At 40.3% G+C, this 24,327-nt stretch overlaps 1 protein-coding gene across 2 annotated transcripts in view; it reads left to right on the top strand.

Annotated features, from left to right (window-relative positions):
* The window catches only part of LOC131431590 (headcase protein-like), a 335,054-nt gene that overhangs the window by 169,983 nt on the left and 140,744 nt on the right, over nt 1–24,327 (top strand). For both annotated transcript variants that reach the window (XM_058597415.1, XM_058597411.1), the window contains exon 2: nt 2,826–2,922. In XM_058597415.1, coding sequence (XP_058453398.1) covers nt 2,884–2,922 — 39 coding nt within the window. In that variant the 5' untranslated portion in view covers nt 2,826–2,883. The remainder of the gene's footprint in view (nt 1–2,825; nt 2,923–24,327) is intronic.

Genomic DNA, 24,327 nt, shown 5'->3' with positions numbered 1-24,327 from the left:
TTTTTTTAATTTTTCGACATTGACAAATTTTCTCAGATATCGAAAAATAAACTGAAATTCACTAACTTTCACCGATTGATCAGTTTTCTCAGATATTGAAAAGTTGCTCAGATTTTATAATTTCCTCTCATTTAATCTAATCTAATAATCTATTATCTCAAATTGTACATTTTATTTTTCGTTTTAGTTTTTGTCGACGAAGTCATTCGGGTCCTTCTTGAATTCGGTAGAATTTGTTATTCATTCGAATTCTATGGAAATAATCGACTTACTAATATTGTATAAATTTTTGATATTTGAGAAATTTACACTGAAGTCTATTTTTATGCGAATTTACGTACCGCATAAAAAAAACCGCATAACTCTGAAACTTCGCATAAAAAAAACCGCATAACTCTGAAACTTCGCATAAAAAAAACCGCATAACTCTGAAAATTCGCATAAAAAAAGTCGCGTAAAAAAAACCGCATAAAAAAAGACCGCATAAAAAAGACCTCAGTGTATTTTAATTGTTCGAATATTGTATATTTTTAAATTCCATAAATTTGTTTAAATTATGTATTTTTTTACGATTGTTTACTTTTACTTATTACTTTTACTATTTACTTATTTGGCGATAGGTTAAAATTTGTTTATTTATAAGTTGTAATTTTTTTTACCTTTAATTATGTTCGCTAGTTTGACCTAAGTATTCACGCTTTTGCAATCATCTGCCATTTTCCAGTCGAGCTTTCACTGGGTTAAAAAAAATTAGATTACTCGATGAATGTAGATAAGTTTGACTGTTATATACGATATGAGGTCACACAGAATGCAATATTAAAATGAACCTCCGCCAACTGTTCCCAGTGTACTTGTACTAGGCCCTACAGTCTCTTTGATGTTGTTTTCCCACTGCCTCAAGGTAGTTCAAGGACAGTGTCTTAAAGATTTTCCATCTGGTTAAATGAATTGTGATGGATTCTGTTAATTTTATGAAATTCTATTTCAAAATTCTTGGATGTCTATTTTTTTACATTTAATACAGTTGAATTCCGTGATAAATTCTCTCACTGAATCTAGAAATCTGTAATCTAGAAATAGACATTCGAATCAATGCTTCGAAGTTTATAAAGCTTCATACGCTCAACTAACTGATTAGAAAAATCGTGCTTAACATTTTTAAATTATGACACGTTTATTTAGTCCTAGTAGATGTAAACACGGCCAGAAAACGCTGCTATTTTTCGGAGTCCACCGGCCTCGAGACACTCTGGTTGGCAGATTAATTTCTCAATTTTTCAACTAAAAATTTGAAGTATTTAGGACAAACCAACACACACAGCCGCACACCACACCGGAGCAACATTTCGCACTTCGAACCGGGGAATATTTTAACCATCTGTTCAAGCGTGTGAAAGAATGATAATTTTTTTTCTGCTGCCGTTTTTTTGCCCCGTCCAGTTCCAGCTGCAGCAGCACCCCCCGTTCCGTCGGGTCCGCCTCTGTGTTGCTTCGAATATATGAATAACACGCTCACTAGCGACTTGTTTACGTTTTTAGACTCGGTTAGAGTTCTGTTTTCTCACGAATCCCGAGCAAAAAATTAGAATAAAAAGCGCAACCAAACAAAGCCAAAAAAAAATCGAGAGCGAAAAAAAAACACTGAAACCCGCGTCTCACTGCACTGTTTCATTCCTCCCCGGGGAGGAACGGGGGAGAGGAAATCCATCATTGCACGCACGTTGACAGGCCGCTGCGAGTGTGTGTGTGTGTGTGTGTGTGTTACTCCCCACATTCTCGTTGGCGGCGTTGTTCACTGCCTCAGTGGTTGGCTGGCAGTAGCAGTCGCAGCACGCGCACTTCGCCTCCTCTGATCCGGCGGCCTCCTACGATCTTCTGAGATTCACCACAGAGCACGAAACGCCATCCAGAGCAATGTGAAAAGTCGAATTTATTGAATTGGAAATCGACTGGCTTTTTCTGTCACTGACGCGACTGGAGCCCCTTATTGCTACTCTCCCTCCACCCGGTGCCGGTTTCCCCGGACCGGATCACGATATGGATCTGAATTGACGATTCGGCAGAGTAGCGAATTTTCCGTCTAGTGTCAAATTCTCTGGGAACATAAGAAACGAGTTGTGTTTTTTTTGCGGCGAAAAATGCACTCAACTCGCCGCCGGTTGTTTACGATGAAGTGTCGATTGGAATCCCTCGAATCGATTTTTTTTCAACTGATTCAGCAGTGTGTTTCGGTCGCTTATGTTACGGAGCTTCTCGGAACTAATAAGAAGAAGAATAATAAGCCGATGCTGACTTGTTAGGATTAGCGGGGTGTGACCTAGGCCTTGACAAAAACTGCTTAGCTGTTGACGTTGCTGTCATGATCAGTCAGTCAGTCAGGCCATACGTTAATCGCAGCAGCACGACGCTCACTTTGACATAAGCCGAATGTTTCGAATGCAGCTGCTGCATTGCTTTCAGAGATGATTGAAAGTGACCGATTCGGTTTCAGAATATGGGCGCCCAAAATGTCAGCCTCACGGCTCAAAAATTCCACTACATCAATCGATAAGACTTTCGTGCATTCGCGCGCTATTTGCAATGTTTACCAAACCAAGCTCTTATCTGGTTGTTTTATGGGGGGTTTGTTATCTTTTGCGAGTGAACGATAGAAGCAAAAAAAAAAATGCTTGCTTGTTTAACACTCAGAACACACCTCTTAGGGGGGTCTCGACACTGGGCTGGACTGGCCTGGTCCCGTCAACACACGATCGATCATAAATAAATCATTCATCCAAGTAATGATTATCTTTTATTTTTTCTCTTTTCATTTCCGCAAACAGGGCGACATCTGGCGCCAACGGAATCTTCTCCCGACGGCTGGATTTTTCCTCGTTCAACATGCTTCCCCGGCAGAGGATAAACTCGTACTCAATCAAGGTAAGTGCCGCAGAATCGCCGGAATCGGACGGATGACGATTTTAGTTGCAGCTACTGACTACCTACTCAATTGACCCACTTGTTGTGATTTCTCCAATTTCAATGCAATCGCGCAGGGTCCAGTAATATTGTGCCGCGCTTAGCAAATGTGTGAAGCCTGCGGAATCCAGGTCGCGAAGAGTCGTATTTCAACGCCTACTCCTCGGCTAGTCCTGGAATGGATGGCATACGGAAATCGGTTCAGTCGAACTGTGCCGCCAGCACAGCAGCGATCGAATTTCGCTCTGTCGGCGACGATTCGGTCGGAACCGAAACGTAAAACACTCTACGCCACTGTGGCGATTTGCTGACACTCCGTTTGGACACGGTTTTTTAGGAAAATAATCGTTTATTTATACCCGGCTTAAACCTATTTTGAAAATAATTCTTTACTTGTCGATACGGAAATTGTACTTCAGATGTCGTTGAGATTGACTGCGAAAGTTAGAAAAAAAAACTACATTGATTTTTATGATTACGGTTGATGGCTCAATGCGTAGGGCGCACTGGTTTTAGTAACCGGTTGTCGTAGGTTCGAGTCTCTACCTTTTTACCTTTTTATCACTAGAATTGTACCACCTGCCCCTCAATGGTTCTGTCCGCTAAGAATGAAACAGAAAGTTAAATTACACAGCAAGCTAATTCATGGGTAGGAAAAAACTTTCGGAATTACCAAAATTTGCAAGATTCGCTAAATTTTTAAAAATCATAATATTCAAAGAAATCAAAGGCTGTAACCAGATAGGCACATGAAATCTGCCACCAAAGGAACTTCATATTGTTATACCACATTTGAAAGAGCTTGAACCAAACTGCACAGTGTTAAAAACTTTTCTCAATTATGACAAATTTTTCCATTTATTCAAATTAGGCAAATTTTCACATATCTTACTTACTATTAGTGTTGGTGTGTTACCGTTTCGAGTTGTACACCCTATCATGCCCCTATAGGAGCACTGCTGGAGAACTAGGGATACTAGAGTTGATCATGAATTTGTTTTATATTCGTGTTAGGATGGGCATGCGTTTTGGTTCTATTTATATATTGTAAATTTATATTAAAATATATTCATTCTATTGTAAAATATAAGTTACTAATAATTATCAGAGATAGAATAACAGAACATAAAGTTTACATTGTCAAACATTCAAATATGTATAAATAAGCAATTGTAAATATTGTACTAAAATCTAGAGCTGAAAACTAAAACACTACAAATACACTACACGAAAATTGCTGCACTATGCACCTGAAAAAAACCAGTTCAGTGGAGATGATCCGGTAGAGAGCTTGATAGGCTAGAATTGAAGGGTCCAGTCGGTCTTATTGAACAGATAGCCAACGTGAATGGTCGTTAGTCAACCGACCTGGTGTCTTCAACATAAAAGTTCAAATAAGTCTTATATAAAAGTTCAAATAAGTATAAAAAGCAAGACAGTTTGGAATCACCTGAAAGTGAAAACCTCAGTTCTAGTGAATTGATAGACGAAAGTCAGGTAAATTAGTACGAAAAACTTGCTTTCTAGTCGAGTCCTAACCTCAAGCTTCTCTACCACCACGCTAGGACCCATTATAATACTATTAAATTATCGGCTTGGTACGCACTACCGCGGTTCACTTCAACCTTCGAGGTCGTATGCGTTCACTGGGGAAGCTACGACGGGTTACAGATTATTCCCAAGCCCGATATCCCCAAATCTGAACACCCTGCTAAAGCGGTCCACTGAAGCTGTCCGTCTACCATCTTTGAGGACGTACGCGCTCGAGAAGGAGGCTACGTCAATCTGGACAATAACGTAACATCGCATTCGAGATCCCGGAAAGCATAGTAGCAGAGCAGCAGAGCAGAAGGTCGGCCGACCACGAGCACAACCAGGATACATCATCACCCACACACACACCCACACACCTTAGTGAGTAGAATATATGTTAAAAAACAAGATAAGTGAGTGTTTAAACTAAATATATCCGAACTCTTGATTTCTAAGTAGACTCGGAGCCGACCTTGAGAGCCTTCGAGTTTCTCCAGATCGAGCTGGTGCAAGAAAAGAGACCGTGAGAGTCCACCCCAGACGGTCCCCGTGGCTTGACCAGGGACTAGGGGTAAACTTTACTCTGGCCGTCTGCCACAGTAACAGGTGATTGCCGAAAATTTGACAGAAGCTGCTATATTTCTATCTATATTGTATACAACATTTTCAATCCGGTAGAAGATGCTACAAGAACTCGAGTCTCTCAATGCATGAACCGTGAGAGAATTTTGCTACATTTCTTCGCTCCACTTCTTACTCTGAGTATTTCACAGCCCTTGAAAAAAATTTACAGTCAGATAATGATCGTTGCATCGATTTTTATAGACACAACTTATACAAAGGTTATATGCACATAGTTAGAATAAGCGGCAATAGTAAAATGATTCTATCGCAATTATCAACTGCCTGTATAGAATCGGCTCGCGAAACGAGAATAAGCAAACGTTTGTTGCTTCAGAGAGGATCCCCACAGCGGCGTGCTAACCTTTGATTCTCCGAAATGTCATCGAGAGAAATTCGCTCTCGCACTGGTGTCGATTCTATGTTAAATGAGCCATGCCGGATTTTTGTTGTTGCGATGATATCCGTCTCTCTTTGATGGCACTGATTTAATCGTGTGAAGAGTTGCCAGTGAACGTTCTTTGATACGATAAAAGCCATCCTAGCTTACTATATGTTTAACATTATACGAATTCTATAATCCACTTTGAAAAAATGTTCACAAAAATGTGTATTGAATTTATTTTAAAATTTGTCGTGCTTTTTTGTTTTAGAAAAATTTTGCATTGATTGTTTCAAAATCTACGTTGTATAAGAATTTGCTAAATTTTCTCAGAACTTAGCAGTGTTTTAAATTTTTTGAATATGTCAAATTTTCTGGAATTCAGTCATTTTTTGTTGTAATTTGAAAGGGAAAGAAAAGCACTGATGAATCGAAGAGGAAACGTAAAATCAAAACCAAAGTCATTTTTTTTTAATTTAAACTTTAAATAAAACAATTTGGCGCAAATTTTATATGAGCCACATTGTCTAATATGTGAAAAAATTGATGAAATTTAAGAACTTTAATATGAAAAAAATTTGCTAATTTTAGGAACTATTCATAATTTTAATTCTACAAATGGTACTAATTGTCCAAAGATTCACATTTTTACAAATTAAGGAATTAGGAAAATAATGTTGTCGATTTTGTCAACCGAGTGGAAAAAAAGTTGAATACTTTCTAAAGAATTAGAAAATCAACCGAAAAAAAATTGAAAAACAGGCTTTTTTTATATATGTTTTTAAAATAATTTCATTTTAAACCTTAACATAAAGCCCACAATTGATGAAAATTAGATAAGAGTGAATTAGAAAATGAAGAACAATTTACTTCATTATTAATATTTTTATTACTTAGAGTTCGCACTCGATGCAAAATTACCGCTAAAACGCTAAAATAACCTAACATTATTTTCCAAACATCAAGTTTTTAATGAAAAAGAGTCATTATAATAACATATGGCCTGAAAAGTCCCGGGCCTAACAAAGAGAACACGATTTTTTTGGTTCAAAATTTACTTCATTCATCAACGTAATCTTCACCAAAAGAGTAACACAATCATGACATCGCCGCTTTAACATTTCAATACCACTTTTGTAGAACGATTTATCTTTTGCCTCAAAATAGACCTCATTTTTAAGCGATAAGCTCTTCATTCGTGCGAATTTTCTTACCGATGAGTATTTTTTTCAGGTCTGCGAACAGCAATTAGTCGCTGGGAGACAAATGTGGTGAATACGGTGAACGTGGGAGTAATTAGAAGTTCGATTCATGTAGTTTTGCCATTGTTTTGATGGAGTTGTGACACGGTCGTTCCTTTGCAATTTCAACCTTCAAACGCTCCAATAACGCTATGTAATATTCACTGTTAATGGTATTTCCTTTCTCAAGATAGTCGATAATTATTACACCACGCACATCCCAAAATACCGAGGGCATAACCTTTCCAGCCGACTGTTGTGCTTTCGGGCGCTTTGGACGTGGTTCACCAGTTACTGTTCACTCAGATGACGATCGGTTTTGATTCCGGAGTGAAGTGATGAATCCATGTTTCATCCATTGCCACATATCGACGCAAAAATTTCGGGCCGTTACGTTTAAACATGGCCAAACACTGCTCAGAATCTTTAACACGTGCTCGTTTTTGGTTAATAATGAGCAAACGCGGCACCCACTTTGAACAGAGCTTTCTCATCGTCAAATGGTTATGCAGTATAAAGCCAACACATTCTTTTGATATCTTTACGATGTCAGCTAACTCACGAAACTTCACTTTTCGATCATTCAAAACGATTTTGTGGATTATGTTTTTGCCTTTCTCATATAGAAAGGTTATGCAATCACTTGAAAAACCGACTAGTGAAAATTGGCCCGGAGGGCCAAGTGTCATATACCATTCGACTCAGTTCATCGAGCTGAGCAATGTCTGTGTGTGTGTGTGTGTGTGTGTATGTATGTGTGTGTGTGTATGTGTCAAATAATCTCACTAGGTTTTCTCGGAGATGGCTGAACCGATTTTGACAAACTAGGATTCAAATGAAAGGTCTCGTGGTCCCATACGGAATTCCTGAATTTCATCCGGATCCGACTTCCGGTTCCGGAATTATAGGGTAAAGTGTGTTCAATATTGTACACCATCACTTAAACCGGCGAAGCAAAAAACGTGAAAATTTTTCTAAACTGGTCTCAAAACTACACAAATCGATAGTTATTATCATTAGGCAACTAAACAAACCGATTCCGGCTATCCTGGTTCCCGGTATCCGGTTCCGGAAGTACCGGAAATAGTGGTCATATATACCAAAATGGATCTCACTCACTTTTCTCAGCGATGGTTTGACCGATTTCCACAAACTTAGATTCAAATGAAAGGTCTCGTGGTCCCATACGAAATTCCTGAATTTCATCCGGATCCGACTTCCGGTTCCGGAATTATAGGGTAAAGTGTGTTCAATATTGTACACCGTCACTTAAACCGGCGAAGCAAAAAACGTAAAAAATTTTCTAAACTGGTCTCAAAACTACACAAATCGATAGTCATTATCAGTAGGCAACTAATCAAACCGATTCCGGCTATCCTGGTTCCTGGTATCCGGTTCCGGAAGTACCAGAAATAGTGGTCATATATACCAAAATGGATCTCACTCACTTTTCTCAGCGATGGTTTGACCGATTTTCACAAACTTAGATTCAAATGAAAGGTCTCCCGGTCCCATACGGAATTTCTGAATTTCATCCGGATCCGACTTCCGGTTCCGAAATTATAGGGTAAAGTGTGTTCAATATTGTACACCGTCACTTTAACCGGCGAAACAAAAAACGTGAAAATTTTTCTAAACTGGTCTCAAAACTACACAAATCGATAGTCATTATCAGTAGGCAACTAAACAAACCGATTTCGGCTATCCTGGCTCCCGGTATCCGGTTCCGGAAGTACCGGAAATAGTGGTCATATATACCAAAATGGTTCTCACTCACTTTTCTCAGCGATGGTTTGACCGATTTTCACAAACTTAGATTCAAATGAAAGGTCTTCTGGTCCCATACGGAATTCCTGAATTTCATCCGGATCCGACTTCCGAATCCGGAGTTATAGAGTGCGTACTAGAAGAGTTTGTGTGTCATGTTAGTTGGTTGCCGTACGAACCGACTTTGTCTATCCCGGTTCTCGGGTTCCGGTGCCGGAAGTGCATATAATAGTGAACCCATTTCGTTCTCTTAAGGATGGCTTACGCAATCAAAGCACTGTTTTATTCTGTATGTTATGCATAAACAATCACTTGGTTTCTTTCAAAAATCGAAGAGAAAATTTTTGAATAGAATACCACAATATTATATGTACATGAGAAAGGCATCATTACACCACTAGGTGGATTAAGACAGGTTTTTGATGTTACGGCCTCACTTGACGTCCACTGCGTCCTGCATCATCGGTGTCTCTACGATTACGTTTGAAGTCAGCAAACCAACGTTTTATTGGTGTTTCTGATAGAGCGAAGTCTCCATAACACTTTTCAAGCCATTGCTTTGCTTGAACGGTGTTTTTTTTCCCATCAAGAAGTAGTGTAAAATTAAAAAACGAAATTGTTTTTTTATCTATTGTTCTGAAAAATAACAAAAGTAGCGTCACTCTTATCAGAATAGCTCACACACTAATGGATTGAACCTCATGAAATTTTAACAACAATCTTTTAAAGGTTAGTATAAACTCAAAAAAGGTGACTTCAATAAAACTAACGCCACCTATGTGTTAGGCCTGGGACTTTTTAGCCCATGTGTTATATTAGAACGACTAGTTCTCGAAGAAAGGTCATTAGGAGTAAATTTATTTTTTTAATCTGTACAATTTTGTAGAGTTTTGTAAATATTGGTAAATTGTCTTAACTGTAACTTCTTAATTTTTCAATCCACATTAATCAAATTCGCATAGAAGGCAAACTTTAAGGTTTAAAAAAGTGACGTAAAAAATATTTAAAAATGTTTTTTTCCTCTAATTTTTTGTTTTCGGTATGCTGTCTTCAATTGTGTTTTTTTCGATTTCAAATGTCTGAAACATCGAGAACTGGTGTAATCTCAAACAAATAGTTTTTTGAAATCGACTTTGGGGAGAATTTAAAACCGATATTCGGATATCCGCGTAGAAAGAAATCGCAGAATACACAGATAAAAATATTTTGTAAATTTACATCTATTTTCATGCACATATTTGGAGCAGGTAATTAAACATAAAATTACTTTACAATGCTGTACGTTTCAATACAATTTAATTGTAAAATAAGCGTTATTTGAAAGATATAGTTATATTCATTGAAAATTCAATGCAATTCAATTTAATTTTGCATCGATGAAGGTTTTCAATCGAAATTTCGAAGCAACCCATGTTTATTCCATGTTACTATTGATTTGAATCTCGTGTAAATTTCATAATTTCTTTCTGTGTAGAAGAAAAATTGTTTTTGATGCCAAATGTCTTAGAAATGCATGAAAAGTCGAGATCTGGTGAAATCCGAAAAACAAATTTTTGAAAAAAAATCGAAAGTTTTCTAAGTGTCACAGAGTTGACTTATAAAAAATTTCGGATAACACCAGATCCCTACGTTTCATGCATTTCTATGACAAAACAAAAAAACGTAACTCCGTAAATCCGCGCAAAAAACGTGACATAAAAATTTATTTCCCATTTTAAACCGATTCTATATTGAATAATTACCAGTTCACTGAAAAGTCTGAGCTGTTTTTGGTTTTGAGACGTAATGAATTCCGTGAATTCACCGCCCGTCGCGCGACTCCACAACAGGAAGAACATTTACATGCACCTTTTTTTATCCACTTACTTCGAACATTAGCTCACGTGAGGTGCGTTGAAAAATGGTACCTAATTACCTCTGGAATTAAGCTTCCGCCACCAGCTTCAGTTGGCCAGGTGTGGGAGAAAACCCATCGAAATTGTATGTACCTGTGAGAAGAGGCGGGGGAGGAGCTCATTCCGACTCCGTACCAGAGGCGTTCCGTCGCGCCAGATATCACGTGTGATAAATTTCGTACCATATTTTACCGGCAACGCGATTGCCGACACTTTGCTTCAGGAATAACAGCAGTGAAGAAAGTTTCTAGACAGAGTATTTTTTTTGTGTGTCGTTGTTTCTCCTTTCCATAACAATCTCATTGTTTGGGAATTCATTCTGGAAGTAGAGGTGAATCCGATTGAGATTAAGTAGTCCGAACGGTGTCACATTCTACAGAAACAGCAGCAGCAGCAGCAGCAGCTCCACTGAAAGTGAGGTGATTGCTTTGTTAGTGCTTGATAAGTGAGGTGATAAATAATGGACGATTCACGGTGATTAAGGTCACTTAAAAATAGCACCGGAAACGATTTTTTTCACGTCAGCTTAAGTCTTAAGTTGGCCGATATCCAGTTGAATTTGCTTGTATAATTTTGTTCCGGCTCAACAAGACCAAGTTCGGTAATTTTCTGTCGGGACATCAGACATTTCACAAGCGCTCAAGTGGCAATTCGGTAAGTAAATCTGACAATCAGTCAAGTTTCGGTCCGATTGGTCCGATTCCCCAGGTAGACTCCCGTTCTGTCCGTTCCAGATGGTGACTCCTAATAACAACAATTCGTTGAAAACACGAAACCGTCGACGTTTCAACATCCATTATTATCAAAACAGTTGTGGCTTCGGATTGGTTTGATTTCTGGTTGAATTCTGTCTCGGGATGCGACGGCGACAGCGGCGAAGACAACATGAATAATGATAATAATGACAAAGATTCTCAACCTCCCCGGGGGTCCCGACTGCTACTTGTCTGGTCCTTAACGCTTTCTCTCTCTCTCTCTCGGCAAACTCGGCAGCAAGCAATCAATTTAATTTCGGTTTGTTTAACAGATCGATCTCACACTGCCTGCCTGTCATGAGCCAACAGCCGACCGTGTGACGTCAAGCGTGGAAGCAGCAAGCAGGACGAGGACGAGGAAAGCGGTCTTTCAGGACACCTGAGCTTTGTTCTTACGCATTCTACTGGGAGGCAGGGTCGCTGAACCGAATCCTGCTGCCAATACGGTAGTAGCAGCAAGCAGACACTGTCTGAGAGATGTCAAAAACGTGACGAGGAAGGCGAAAGTTCAACCCCACCATCCACTCGAAGATGACGACGACGACGGTGGACAGCCGGAGGAAGGTGTTTGACATTGATATTCATTGAATATTAATACCGGTTAAAGTTACCGTTTGCCGGGTTCGATTTTCTGTTTGTGGCCAAAAACAATTTAAAAATCCATTTCGTATTTTCGGGAAAAGGAACTGCGAACTGCCCAGGGAACGAACCCGAGTTGGGGAGGGTCAACCCCAAAACGAGTACGTGCCGCGAAGGAAAATCCTTCGTACGTGATTTTATTAAAATGAAATTAAATCCTCCTCAGACGAGTTGGCGTGACTTGGATGTCTTCACGGCGCACCCAATGTTTATCTTTTCACAGTCACCAGAGACGACGAAACGAAGCAGGCGGGAAAAAAAGTTCGATTCGATTCGATTGGATGGAAAGCGGGCAGCGAGCGAGCGGTGGCGCTGTGCTGGCAGCACTGGATTACAGCGGCTGATCGACTCGCGTGCGCGCTGGTTGCTGCGATGCGATTGACTGCGGCTGGAAAATAAATTGCAGCAAATTGAAAATTGAACCCCCTGCAGATTTTGACTGTGTGTCGCACTCGGTTTGTTTTATGGCAATTTCTCGGGGACAGTCACCTTTTCTGTATTCATTTTTTTTTTGTGTCGATGGATTCCATTTTAGAGGGAGCTTTAAGGAAAAATAAGGGATCTGATTGGGAGCTGAAAACCCGAGCTATCCGGAGGCTGCCGAACCCAGCCAAGTGCCTCCGGATATCAACGAGATATAGCAATAAAACTGTAAGATGATATTTTCGTCCCTAATTAGCAATAATTATACCCATTCTCTGCAATAATTATACCCATATTTCTACTGAGTCAACAGACTTAAAAAACTTGCACCGTACTGCGAAAAATCTACTAAAACGCAGATTTATGATTTTGACATCAACGGTGGTTTCTCTAGCTTGAGGTTCAGTTTTCACGTGCGACAAATATTTTCCGAAATCTGTGACTAGTAGGTTTCCCAGGAAAAAGTATCGCCATTATTAGTGGAAAGCTCGTCTACTGAGTTGCTGATCCGCAGATTACCATTCCAACGGTTGGTGCGTAAAATTTCCCAAGAATAATTTGGAGTTTCCTAAACTATGCACGGTTCTTAATTTACGATTGAATTATAGTCGAACAAATGGTGGCAACACCTTATTAGATTTCTTTGAAACTTTCTGGTCAGCCACTTTGCATACTTTGTTTTTCCAAAACTCATCTAGTGTATCTTTTGAAAGGTGCGAAACTTTTTTCTATCACGTTTATTCGATGAAATATAATCGAAAAACGACAAATATTTTAAAAAATTACTTCTATAGAATTTGATAAATTTTCGGATAGAAATGTTCAAGAAAATCCAAATTAAATTCTACACTAAATAAACATAAATTAATGCATTATAAGTCTCTTCTTATACGATTTCCATGCAAATTTTCAAAGTTGTTCGGTCGAGATGATGAAATTTTTTTTCGTATAAATTTTTTTTTCTAGATTAAACCAGATCTGGACATTTTGTGCATTTCTAAAACATTTGGCATAAAAAAAAATTTCTAAAGTTTTCCGGAAAAATTCGTTTACTTGCTTTTCAATGTTTCATGATTTATTAAGTCTCTAGTAACAACGCATTATTTTTTATTTGTGAATTTCAAGTTTTGCGTTTGTTTTTAAGCGGTACGTATCCACTGTATAAGTGTAGATATTTTGTTTCAAGCTAAGTCCAATTATGATCCATACCAACCGTCTAACCATTGCAAGATAACTTTTGAATATCTACAGCTCAACCAATTTTAAACGGAAACGATTGAAAATATTCCTAAGGGTCGATTCGGCTGGATTAAACGCGGGTGGGCAATGTCAGAGACATTACTGGATGTCGTGAATACGAAAACAACTGACATGTTTCTTAACACTTCCGAATATCAATTAGTTGATCAATTGTATGAATTATGCAAGCATTCCCCTTTTTCACATTTTTCGCAAAAACAAAGCAGGCTTCATTCCGCATACAGACTTTTAATGTCGATTATTTCATTTCGGATTTGCATAATTTATTGAAAGAAACTATCAATACGCTGTAGGGATTCGTTTCTAGCATTCAGAAGGGTCAAATTGCGTAATTCTCTACGACATTAAACTCTGGAACATTTTTCTCAAAAACAAAGAAGGCTTCACTTGATCTCGATTACTGTGAATTTCACACAGCGACAAGTGCAAAAATCTAACCAAACTGTTCTAGATTTGCACTAAACTGAGGATATTTCCCTTCGATTTGCGAACAACAAATCCTAATAGTTCTTTAGAAAACTTTTAGAGCCATTCGAACGGCTGATTTTGTGTAATGCTCTCCACCGTTGTTTTTTCACCAATGCTAATGACTGGCAGCTGTGACGTAATCGCTCTTGTCGGAAGCGAAACTAGCTTTGCAAACGACACACAATACATCTGCTCGCAGTGGCGATAGAATCCAAACTGATCCAATTTTTGTTGAGAGGTTTGTTTTTACCTGATTTCATTTGTAGCTTCTTCACTAATGGGCGGTCCTAACGGCTATAAAAATAGCCGCATACAGAATTTTCATGTCGATTATTTCATTTCGGATTTGCATTTCATTGGAAGAAACTATCCGGATGCTGTACGGGATTCATTCCTGCCTTTCAGAAGGACCAAATTGTGGAACTAACTACGATATTAAGCACTGTTCGAAACATTTTTCTCGAACGATTTATTGTACAGCAGCAGATATTTTGTTCTCTTCCTCAGAACGCGTTCTGATTGTCTGGTGTTGACATGAGTCAAATGAAACAGGTTTTTTAATACTGTACTATTGAAATACTTCAATGCTATTGCTATACACGTTTAAGTTGAAAAATTTCGATTCTATTGGTAGTTAGATTATATAAATCCTTTCACAGATCACTGAGCTATGAGCTTTAAAAATACGAGAAAGGCAAACGCGCCTTATGAATTATCCTCTTTGATACTCGTTTATACCAAACATTTCAGAAAAGTTTAATATTGAATTATTTGAGATTATGTCACACAACTGAATATTTTATCATAAAATTGTGATCATATTTCCGATGGCATGTAGCAAAAATTATGTTGATTCGTTAGATACAACAAGAGATACTCACGATCAAAAACTTATCACTCTCCTAGAGGGTAAATTTTGAAAAGGCACCCCATAGTAAAGTAAGTCGTATTCACGACAAAACTATATATTGCAGACGATTAGTGGTCAAAACTTTAATAAGTAACAAACAATGTCAGAGTTTTGTCTGTTTTCCTAACCATTATCATGGCTCCCCCCAATAGAGTCAGTATTGAACCGATTTGCACTATGTGCGGTAATCATTCTCATCGAAATTCAGCTGATTTTTCGCATTCGCCTGCTGGATCATCACTTCTCGTCACAAACACTAACAAACTTAAAGGTCCTTTTCAAGGCATCCCATCATTCTCAAGGATTTTGTTTTTGAAAGCATATCTCGCATAGATTTTGTATCTAAAAATGTGTGAAACACCTAAAAACCCATTTTGACAATAGTTGTGTAGTCCTACGTCAACAGTTCGAGCAATCGGTATCAATGAAAATTGAGATGATGTGTAAACAGTGTTTGGCCATGTTTAAAAGTAACAAACCGGATTTTTTTGCGTCGATATGTGACAATGGATGAAACATGGATTCATCACTTCACTCCGGAATCAAAACCGATCGTCATCTGAGTGGACGGCAACTGGTGAACCTCGTCCAAAGCACCCGAAAGCACAACAATCGGCCGGAAAGGTTATGGTCTCGATATTTTGGGATGTGCGTGGTGTAATATTTATCGACTATATTGAGAAAGGAAATACAATCAACACTGATTATTATATAACTTTTTTGGAGCGTTTGAAGGCTGAAATTGCAAAGAAACTATTTGAATTGAACTTTAAATTGCTCCCACTTCCACCGTATTCGCCAGATTTGGCTCCCAGCGACTACTGGTTGTTCGCAGACCTGAAAAAAATGCTCGCCGGTAAAAAATTTCGCACGAATGGAGAGGATATCGCTGAAACTGAGGCCTATTTTGAGGTAAAAGATAAATCGTTCTACAAAAGTGGTATTGAAATGTTAGAGCGGAGTTGATTGTGTTGCTCTTTTGGTGGAGATTACGTTGATGAATAAAGCTAATTTTGAACCAGCAAAATCGTGTTCTCTTTGTTAGTCCCGGGACTTTTCAGCTATTTTGAAGTATGGTGCTTCAAAAAAAAAAAAATCAACAGCCTCATTTGAAAGACCGTCCACTAAAAATTTTCTTCATCCGTCAGTTTTCTGAACTTTCTCGATCACTTTTTCCAAACCACGGGAGACCTCCTGAACGGTGCAATTACTACATCCACAGTGTCGCCAATGAACGAAAGTAAAATCCATCCCCTTGGACCCACCTCGACCGACTGACCAGCCGTCGACCACACAAATAGTTGCGCAATTACAACCGGCAGAAAAACCGACACTTCCAGCGCAGAGCACGACCGGCAACAAAAAGTAAACAACCCCGACGCGATTATAGTTCTACTTACTACTTTTACTAACTATCGCATTTTCCCACCGGCCGTGGCTGCTAACTCGATTGCTTCTAGATTGCTACTGTCGATGATCCACGGTGTCGTGTTTGGGGTGAGTGGGAGGAAGGGCACTTGCGTCGAGAGAGAGAGAGGGTGCATAAATAGTTTTGCAGGCCTGACCACTCTCAACCGGCAAGTTATTTGCCTACTTCTCGACTATCAATAGCAGCAACAGCAGCAACAACTACGACTAGTGAAACCGACCGCGCGTCAACGCCGTCATAAGTTTAGCTTTTTAGTAGCCAGTCAATGTGCTCTCACCCATCGCGTCCTGCACTTCCCCTTGCCCGATAGTTTACTAGTTAGTATTTTTAGCACGAGGCTTGGTCTTAATGCCTTTCGGGTTTAGACATTCAACTATTGCCGGTCGTCGAGAGAAATTATTAATACACGATTTATTACGCCATTCGTCGTCCAACTGGGCAGGGACCCAAGCCGCTAGCATCCATCCAGGCGTTAATTGTAGGGCGCGGCTATATCCGAGCTGTGTTGTAGGTCTTTGTTCTCCGGAATTTTCCACTCTCTGACGACAAACAGTGTCCAAGCATGCAATGAGCGTTTTGTACTTCTAGTGAAGTGCAGGTGTAAACTTCGACGGCGAGAAATTAATTTGTCGCTAATATCCGACCAGAATTATCAGTGAAGCTAAATGTGGCTTTTGCTTTTCTTTCGGCACATCAGAACCGTGGTGTCGTTTGAGCGTTTCCTTATACTGGTTCAAATCAACTGCTTGGTGAAGTGAGAAGTGTTTCAGTGTTCTGTGTTTGATTCATTTTGTTTCAAGCCGCTCACAACTGGGAATGCAGTTTCTGTCAAAACCATCGCGACAAAACAAAACCAACCTTATCACCAGACGGTTACACCTCCCACTGTCCGGATGTTTCCCGGCAGGACAATGCCGTGATTGTCCAGAAAAAAAAACTTTTACCGCCTTGTCTGGGCGGGAAATGCCAGCATAGTTTTTTTTTTCTTCACATTCTTCTTCTCAGTCGCACCGGCAAAACTCCACGAAAAATCGTCCCACAGTGATTTATTAGTGTTTGATAGCGAGTTTTTCCTTGCTACCAATAGCGAGAAAAAAAACAGATAGCCCCCCGTACCGGTATCCGAAAGATTCCGGAATGAAAAACGAACCGAACTTTTGTTTTGCCAATGATAAAAGTTTGCGGAACCCGCAGAGTCTTTCTTTGGCCCATTCTCGATCGATAAGCAATCAATTCCGTGGCCGGCCCGGGACGCTGCTTCGCTGCAGGAACAGCCCCCTACCAGTAGAAGAAGAAGAAGAAAAAAATCGATTTCCTTTTCCCGACAATTTCAGTGGCAACTTTTTGTCCCTTCAGTCTGTAAAACCAATTAAAGTTTAATCCGGAATGTATGTGGGACTGTCCGCTGCCGCCGCCGCTGCTCCCCGGGAACTAGTCAGGAGCGGTCATTATTTTTATTATCCTGAAACCAGTTGCTTGACCGACACCGATGGACCGAAAAAGGACGTGTCAACTCCCTGAGGGTCTCTCTCTCTGCGGTTCTCGCCTGAAGGTAAAAATTGAATCGTAAAATAAGTTAAAGCGAGAGATCGCAATCCATCTAGATTTCCAATTAAATCATAAAAATTCAATTACTGACTCGTAAAAGCTAGTGTCCTCAATCTCTCACACACACGCACTGGACCACCTACCGAACGCACACGCATATTCTGACCCGGAATAAATCTGGTTTAATTTATTTATTGATCCCGTTTATCATAAATTTTCGTCGCTTTCGGTTTTTTTTTCGGGGAAGCTTTCTGTTTATGTATCTGATGCTTGCCAGAAGGTGCTTTCTCCGATCCTTTGCGAAAAAGAAGAAATATAAATAATTCATCATCCTGCTGTGCAAACTGCGCGGGTTCACTTTTCGTACTCCACTCCCACGTCGGATGGAAACCAAACATGACCCATTCGAATCACATTTTGTCTTCGTTCGGGACATCAACGGAAAACGTTGTCGGAATCGTTGTGAGGCTCACGCAAGTGAAGGTCACGACCATTGAACGACCGCAGACTGGAATTCCGATGTTCGTTTGTACAGTTTCTTCGTTTGTTATATGAGAAATGAGACTATTTCAGAAAAAAAAAAACATTTTCGCAGCTTAAATATCCAATGTAGAGCCTATTGCTCAAGTTTCAATTGAGAACTATTCCACTCGAAACGCTTTGAAAAGTGCATGAAAAGATGAAATTGATTCAAACACAATTTGCGGGATTTAAAGCTACGTCCCTCAAAATCGCTCTGTTGAAATGTCGGAGAAAAGAAGTTGAAACAAGAAAGTTGAAACAGAAACCAGGAATTTAAAGAAGAAAAAACAACACATCAATGCCTCAACGAAATGACAGAACTCTTTTCTAATCCAAAATAGATCGTTCTTCCAAACAATCTACCCGTGATGTAATAAAACACAACTCAGAAAGCAACCTACCGGTTGAGTAGCACCCCGTACACGTACACACGTTGCACGGCCGCTATAGGGTTTAAATTCAATTTTCGCCTAAATGATCTTATTTTATACGCGAACATTAGAGAAACACAGTTTTCTCTGAAAAAAACTTCTCTATTTATATTATATTTTTTTTTTATTTCGATTATAATTTTTTTTGGCTCAAGAAGTTGAGCCTTGAGTAAAAAATCTGCTCTTTTTTCGGCGCTTTCTATCTTTATGGTCAATGTACCGGTCGATATGACGGCGTTTTCACGTCGTATGTTGTTTTTGAGTTGAGCTATGGTTCTTGGATTATCAGCAGTGTGGCGTCAAATCGAGTGATATCGAGGGATAGCCAAAATATCGTTTTTCGATATGATTCGTACGGGGTACAATGTTCGCAACTAATCGATTGCTATGCGAGCGCTGTATGGCATGTTGCACCGTCCTGTTGTAACCATTAGCCATTTGAACCATTTTCACGAACAATGGAAATCATAAAATCTTTTATGACGGCTCGATAACGATCGCCCTTAAGAGTTTTCCGGTGCTCCATTTCATCGTCTTGGAAAAAATAGGGACCAATCACACCAAACTGTAACTTTTTGGCCGACAAGTTTTGCTTATTAACGCATCCATTTAACGTTTCCACTTTTGTCGTTTGGTTTTCACAATTGAGGTTATTTTGCATGTAAAGCTGAACAATTTCAGTGCATTCTACTGGTGCGTACTGTTCCATGGTAAAATTCTCTTAGAATGACGCTTCCAGCGCGGTATGTCATTAGTCGATCCGACAATTTGAAAAGCCCACCCTGTAGCTTAAAGTAGGTAGAGCATTTCCACGGTAAGGCAAAGGTTGCGGGTTCGAGTCCTGCCATTGGCGACTCTTTTTCGCAGATTGTTTCATGTTGGCAGCGATGATAAGTAAAAACTGAGTACAAGACAGATTTCTAGCGTCTTAATACAAACCTACAATAATTCGCAATTAAACTACTCAATTTCGGAAGCATCCTACCATCCGTACCAGTCCAGACTTTGCACGACCTCAGTCTCATAATGGTGTCATTTGAGTCTCATTTTGGGTGTAATTTTATCGCGAATTTTCATTTCTGCCATGCCACAGAACAAAATTGTCCGAAAGTCAGTGTTCCGGATTTTTGAACCAAAATATAAAGATTATGGCGGATGGTGAACAAACAAATTTTATATGTCTCCACCAGGCAAACGATAGAGAGAAACAGTGGGGGTCGCTGATTGATTCACGATCTTTAGTGTGTCAATAAATTTGGGGTAACCTTCAATTTCGTAAAGCGGTAGTGCTTAAAAGTTTAAGCACGTCCAGAAAAAGTCCCTATGCAAAATTTGACTTGAATCGGCTGACATGGGTAAGTGGTGCCACCTGGCGGTCAATGTTTGAAATCTCTAAAATTGATTTTTTTTATGCTGATGTCTTCGAATTGCATGAAACGTCGAGATATGATGTTATCTCTGAAATCTTTTTTTTATTCTGAGAAAGATTGGCTCTTTGGGAATATTTTTGGAAATTTACGAAATCGATTTTTTTTTTAATTCCAAATGTCTTAGAGCTACAGGGAAACGTCGACACTTGGTGACATCCCGAAAAAAATTTTTTTGTTTACAAATATCGACTCTGAGATTGTAGAGACTGAGATATCTGAAATCGAAAAATCTTTTTTAATGCCCAATGTCTTAGAATTACATGATTTTCTTGTCGGTATAGCACCAGATAATTGCAACCATACTTAAGGTTCACGCACTTGGGACAAGCAATCTGAAGACAACTCTTTTACAACCACCCTCAGGAGATGTTCAGTAACATATGGGCTAAAAAGTCCCGGGTTTAACACATAGATGGCGCTAGTTTTATTGTAGTCATCTTTTTTCAGTCAATACTAACCTTTAAGAGACAGCTGTGAAAACTTCATGATATTCTATTCATTAGGGATAAAATACTGCTCACTGTTGAACAAAAACGAGAACGTGTTGATGATTATGAGCTGTGTTTGGTCATGTTTAAACGTAAAAAATCGGTATATTTCCGTCGATATGTGACAATGGATGAAACATGGATCGATCACTTCACTCCGGAATGAAAACAATCGTCATCTGAGTGAACCTCGTCCAAAATGCCCGAAAGTGCAACAACCGGATGGAAGGTTATGGCCTCGGTATTTTTTTTATGCGTGGTGTAATATTTATCGACTGTCTTGAGAAAGGAAATACCATTAACAGTGAAAATTATGTATGTGTTATTGGAGCGTTTGAGGGCTGAAATTGCGATGAAACGACCGCATATGGCAAAGAAAAAAAAATGTTTCATCAAGACAACGCCCTGTGTCACAAGTCAATTAAAACAATGACAAAACTATTTGAATTGAATTGCTCCCACATCCACCGTATTCGCCAGATTTGGCTCCCAGCGACTACGGACTGTTCGCAGACCTGAAAAAATGTTCGCCGATAAGAAATTTCGCTGAAACTTCCGTTTACAGATGTTTCGAATGGAATTTTCTGCTCGACCAGTTTTTATAGAGGATCCTACCTTAAAAGAATTGAACGTGGTATTCACCCTGTATTTGCAAGGAGTCAAACAAAAAATAAAATAAATTGATCAAGTTCAAAAAGTTCAAGTATACAAAAGTTCAAATAAAAAAGATTTTTTTGTTGCATTTACCGAGGTTTTCACTATGCTTCAATATTAAAGAAAACTGATGCGTTAAGTGGAGCACATTTATTAACATCAAATGTAAAGAGCAAAAGTCCCAAGTGACTTCCTTATTTGGCGGTGGTCTTTAATTAAATCCACTTTTCCGTAAACTGCTCTTATAAAAAACCTTATCACGTCCTGCACCGGCCATCCAGCTCAAGGCCTTTCGGCAGTATCGATTTGGGACTGATGGCCGTTTGCCGTTCACATCAAGGTTAACGGCCTGGCAGATAACCGTCTGCTAGCCAGCCAGCGAGCCAGTCAGCCTTCCAGCAGCCATAGGCGGCCATTCGGAAAAGTTGTTATTTCATTCTTTTAATGGGTCTCCCCTCGATCCACGGTGGTCCCGGGAAGGCGAGGCTTAATGGTGTTGTGGCAGGTGTGTGAAAATTTATTACAACCCGAACAGCCGCCACCGCCGCCCATCTTTCACCAAATCCGGTACTGATATTGAAGGATTTCGTTTACTCTCGCTATGGCAGGGAAGTGTCAAAATCGGCTCCCACTCGGTTGGAAGTTTGGAGGCCCCCCGCACTTCCACTTCAAAGTGACTATTTTCCAAGGCAGAAAGCTGACCGGAACTGGTGCCCGTCTCGGGTTAAATGGACTAGAAGTGAGCTGTTGATGGTGAACTGACCTTTATCTGGCACCTTCCACCTACTCGTCGTCCTTCTGCTCCTCACACCCTACCAGTAAGCCAATGGAACGGGGGGTAATCCTTCTTCCATGCTGTCGTTCGCCTTTATCTAAATTGATCGAATCCCAAGCTTTCGCCACCCGAAGCAGCAGCAGCAGCAGCAGCACCCCCATCTCACTGAAATCGGTTATTTATGTCGTCTCTATTCATCCGTCAGCCTCGACGAACGAACGAACGACAGGCGAAACGTCTCTACGAACCGGAACAATGACTTTAGAAGCTCATCCCTCGAAGCAAATCAAGACAGATAGGGAAAAAAACGGGAAAACTAGCAAGGAAAAACCTTACCATAGGTTATGATTTGTGGTTTGCGTCGATCGAAAGACACTTGACGAAGACGACGACGACGACGACGACGACGACGACGACGACGACGACGACGCCGCCGATGCTTACGTAATGACATGTTCTCAGGGATAGGATGACTCTTGTAGTACAAGTTAATAATGCATGCCATCATCAACATTCCTGTCACTTTTCCAAAGTGGCGCCTAAGCAGACCTCGAACCAGTATAAGAAGCTTACCATCAATCAGGAATCGTTCCCGCACAGGCCATCGCACCATGCCCGACTGGTGCGAAGCTCAGTCCTGCTGGCCTTCTTTTCTGATACCAACATATTTTTCTTTGTTTTTTTTTTAAATAGTGTGTGATGCAAATATGCAAAGTTTTAAACTCGTCAAGATTGCGATAGCGGCGGCCTGCCACAGTATCTTAGTCAGACAGACGGGCGGCCGTGTTTCTTTGTTTTCGGTTTGTTTTCACGGCCGTGACGGTGGAGAAAAATGTACGAATCAATTTGTCACTCTGCGGTGGCAAGCTTGGCCTTCATTCGGCCGGAAGGGACGGGTCAAACGGACCGACCGACCGACGGGGACGGAGTTCAAGCGGAACGCTAGAAACAACCCCCGGACACGGCGGTGATGATGATGACGTTGTGCCGGCGGACGTCTTAATTGATCGTGGCGATGAATAATTTAGCGTGGAAGGTTGCCACCACCAACAAGCGTGAGGTAATCGGACCCCGAGAGCAGGAAGTTGTCAGTTTGCAGGTTTTCGGTTTGATGAAACTGAGATACCATGCAAATTGTTGGACTGGATTGTTCGAAATCATTATTCGATTCCGACCGAAGCACCGCACCAGCAACAACGACAGCAACGACTTGTCATCCGTCAAATAAAACTTCTCGCAAGGTCGTTTGCCTTGCCTTGACTGTGGACGGAACTTTTCCTCCCTCAACAGCTGATCCCAAGCCGGGTGTGACAGTAGGAAGAAAGAAAAAAAGGAAAGCCGACCTCAACGAAGCAGCAGGCTGCGATAACGATGCTAATGCCAGAATAAACATCTTTGCTTCTGCTACCCCCCCTTTCTCTCTTTCTCTCTAAATCCCCCAGGATTCGGTTACCTCCTAAGTCAGCCCCATAAAAAAGCGACTGCTTTATCCGCCACTTACGCTTCTGGGGCCAATCGGGAGGGGTTTTTTTTTTTGTTCGTTTCCTTGATTCCAACAACGAACATCCGCGTTGTATTTGTATGCGCCGCCCGGTAGATGGCAGACATTTACGCAGATCGTAGAAGGCGACGATTTTTTTTTGTTGAAAAGCAACCAACTCGAAGGCACCGGCAGGGGTGCCAGACGAAAACGAAAACACCACAAGTGATAAAGTAAACATATGGGGCAAAAAGCTTCTCATCGCGATGAACGCTTAGAACTGTACGGCACAAGTGTCATTGTCGTCGGTGTCTCCTTTTGTGCCTCACCCACCTTCCTCCAACCGACAGGGGGAGACAGTGATGTCGGCACGGGAAATATTATTAAAATGTAATAAATTTTTTGATAGCTTTATTATTGTATCGGACAATATTGGGTGCAGCCAGCCAGCGCCACCAGGGTGAGCGGGTGAGTTGTCCGACCCGGGGCTCCGAAGATCGAGGAAGAATCAACAAACGACAAGACGGCTGACTGACTGGAAGGTTATTGTCACTTTCGTTCAGGTTTGTGTCCGCTGAGTGATGAGGATAATTGGTTGCGCGGCTTTGGTAGATCGTAAATTTTGTGATGCGTTCGAATGTCCTTGGCGGGGTATCGATTTGTTTGGCAAATTCGTGACACCCGGCAGCCAATTTTTGCCACGGTTTAACTGTAG

The sequence above is a fragment of the Malaya genurostris genome, chromosome 1, assembly GCF_030247185.1.
Source record: "Malaya genurostris strain Urasoe2022 chromosome 1, Malgen_1.1, whole genome shotgun sequence".
NCBI classification, from domain to species: Eukaryota; Metazoa; Arthropoda; class Insecta; order Diptera; family Culicidae; genus Malaya; species Malaya genurostris.
Note: the sequence above shows the minus strand (reverse complement) of the source record. Positions and strands in the feature narration are given on the sequence as shown.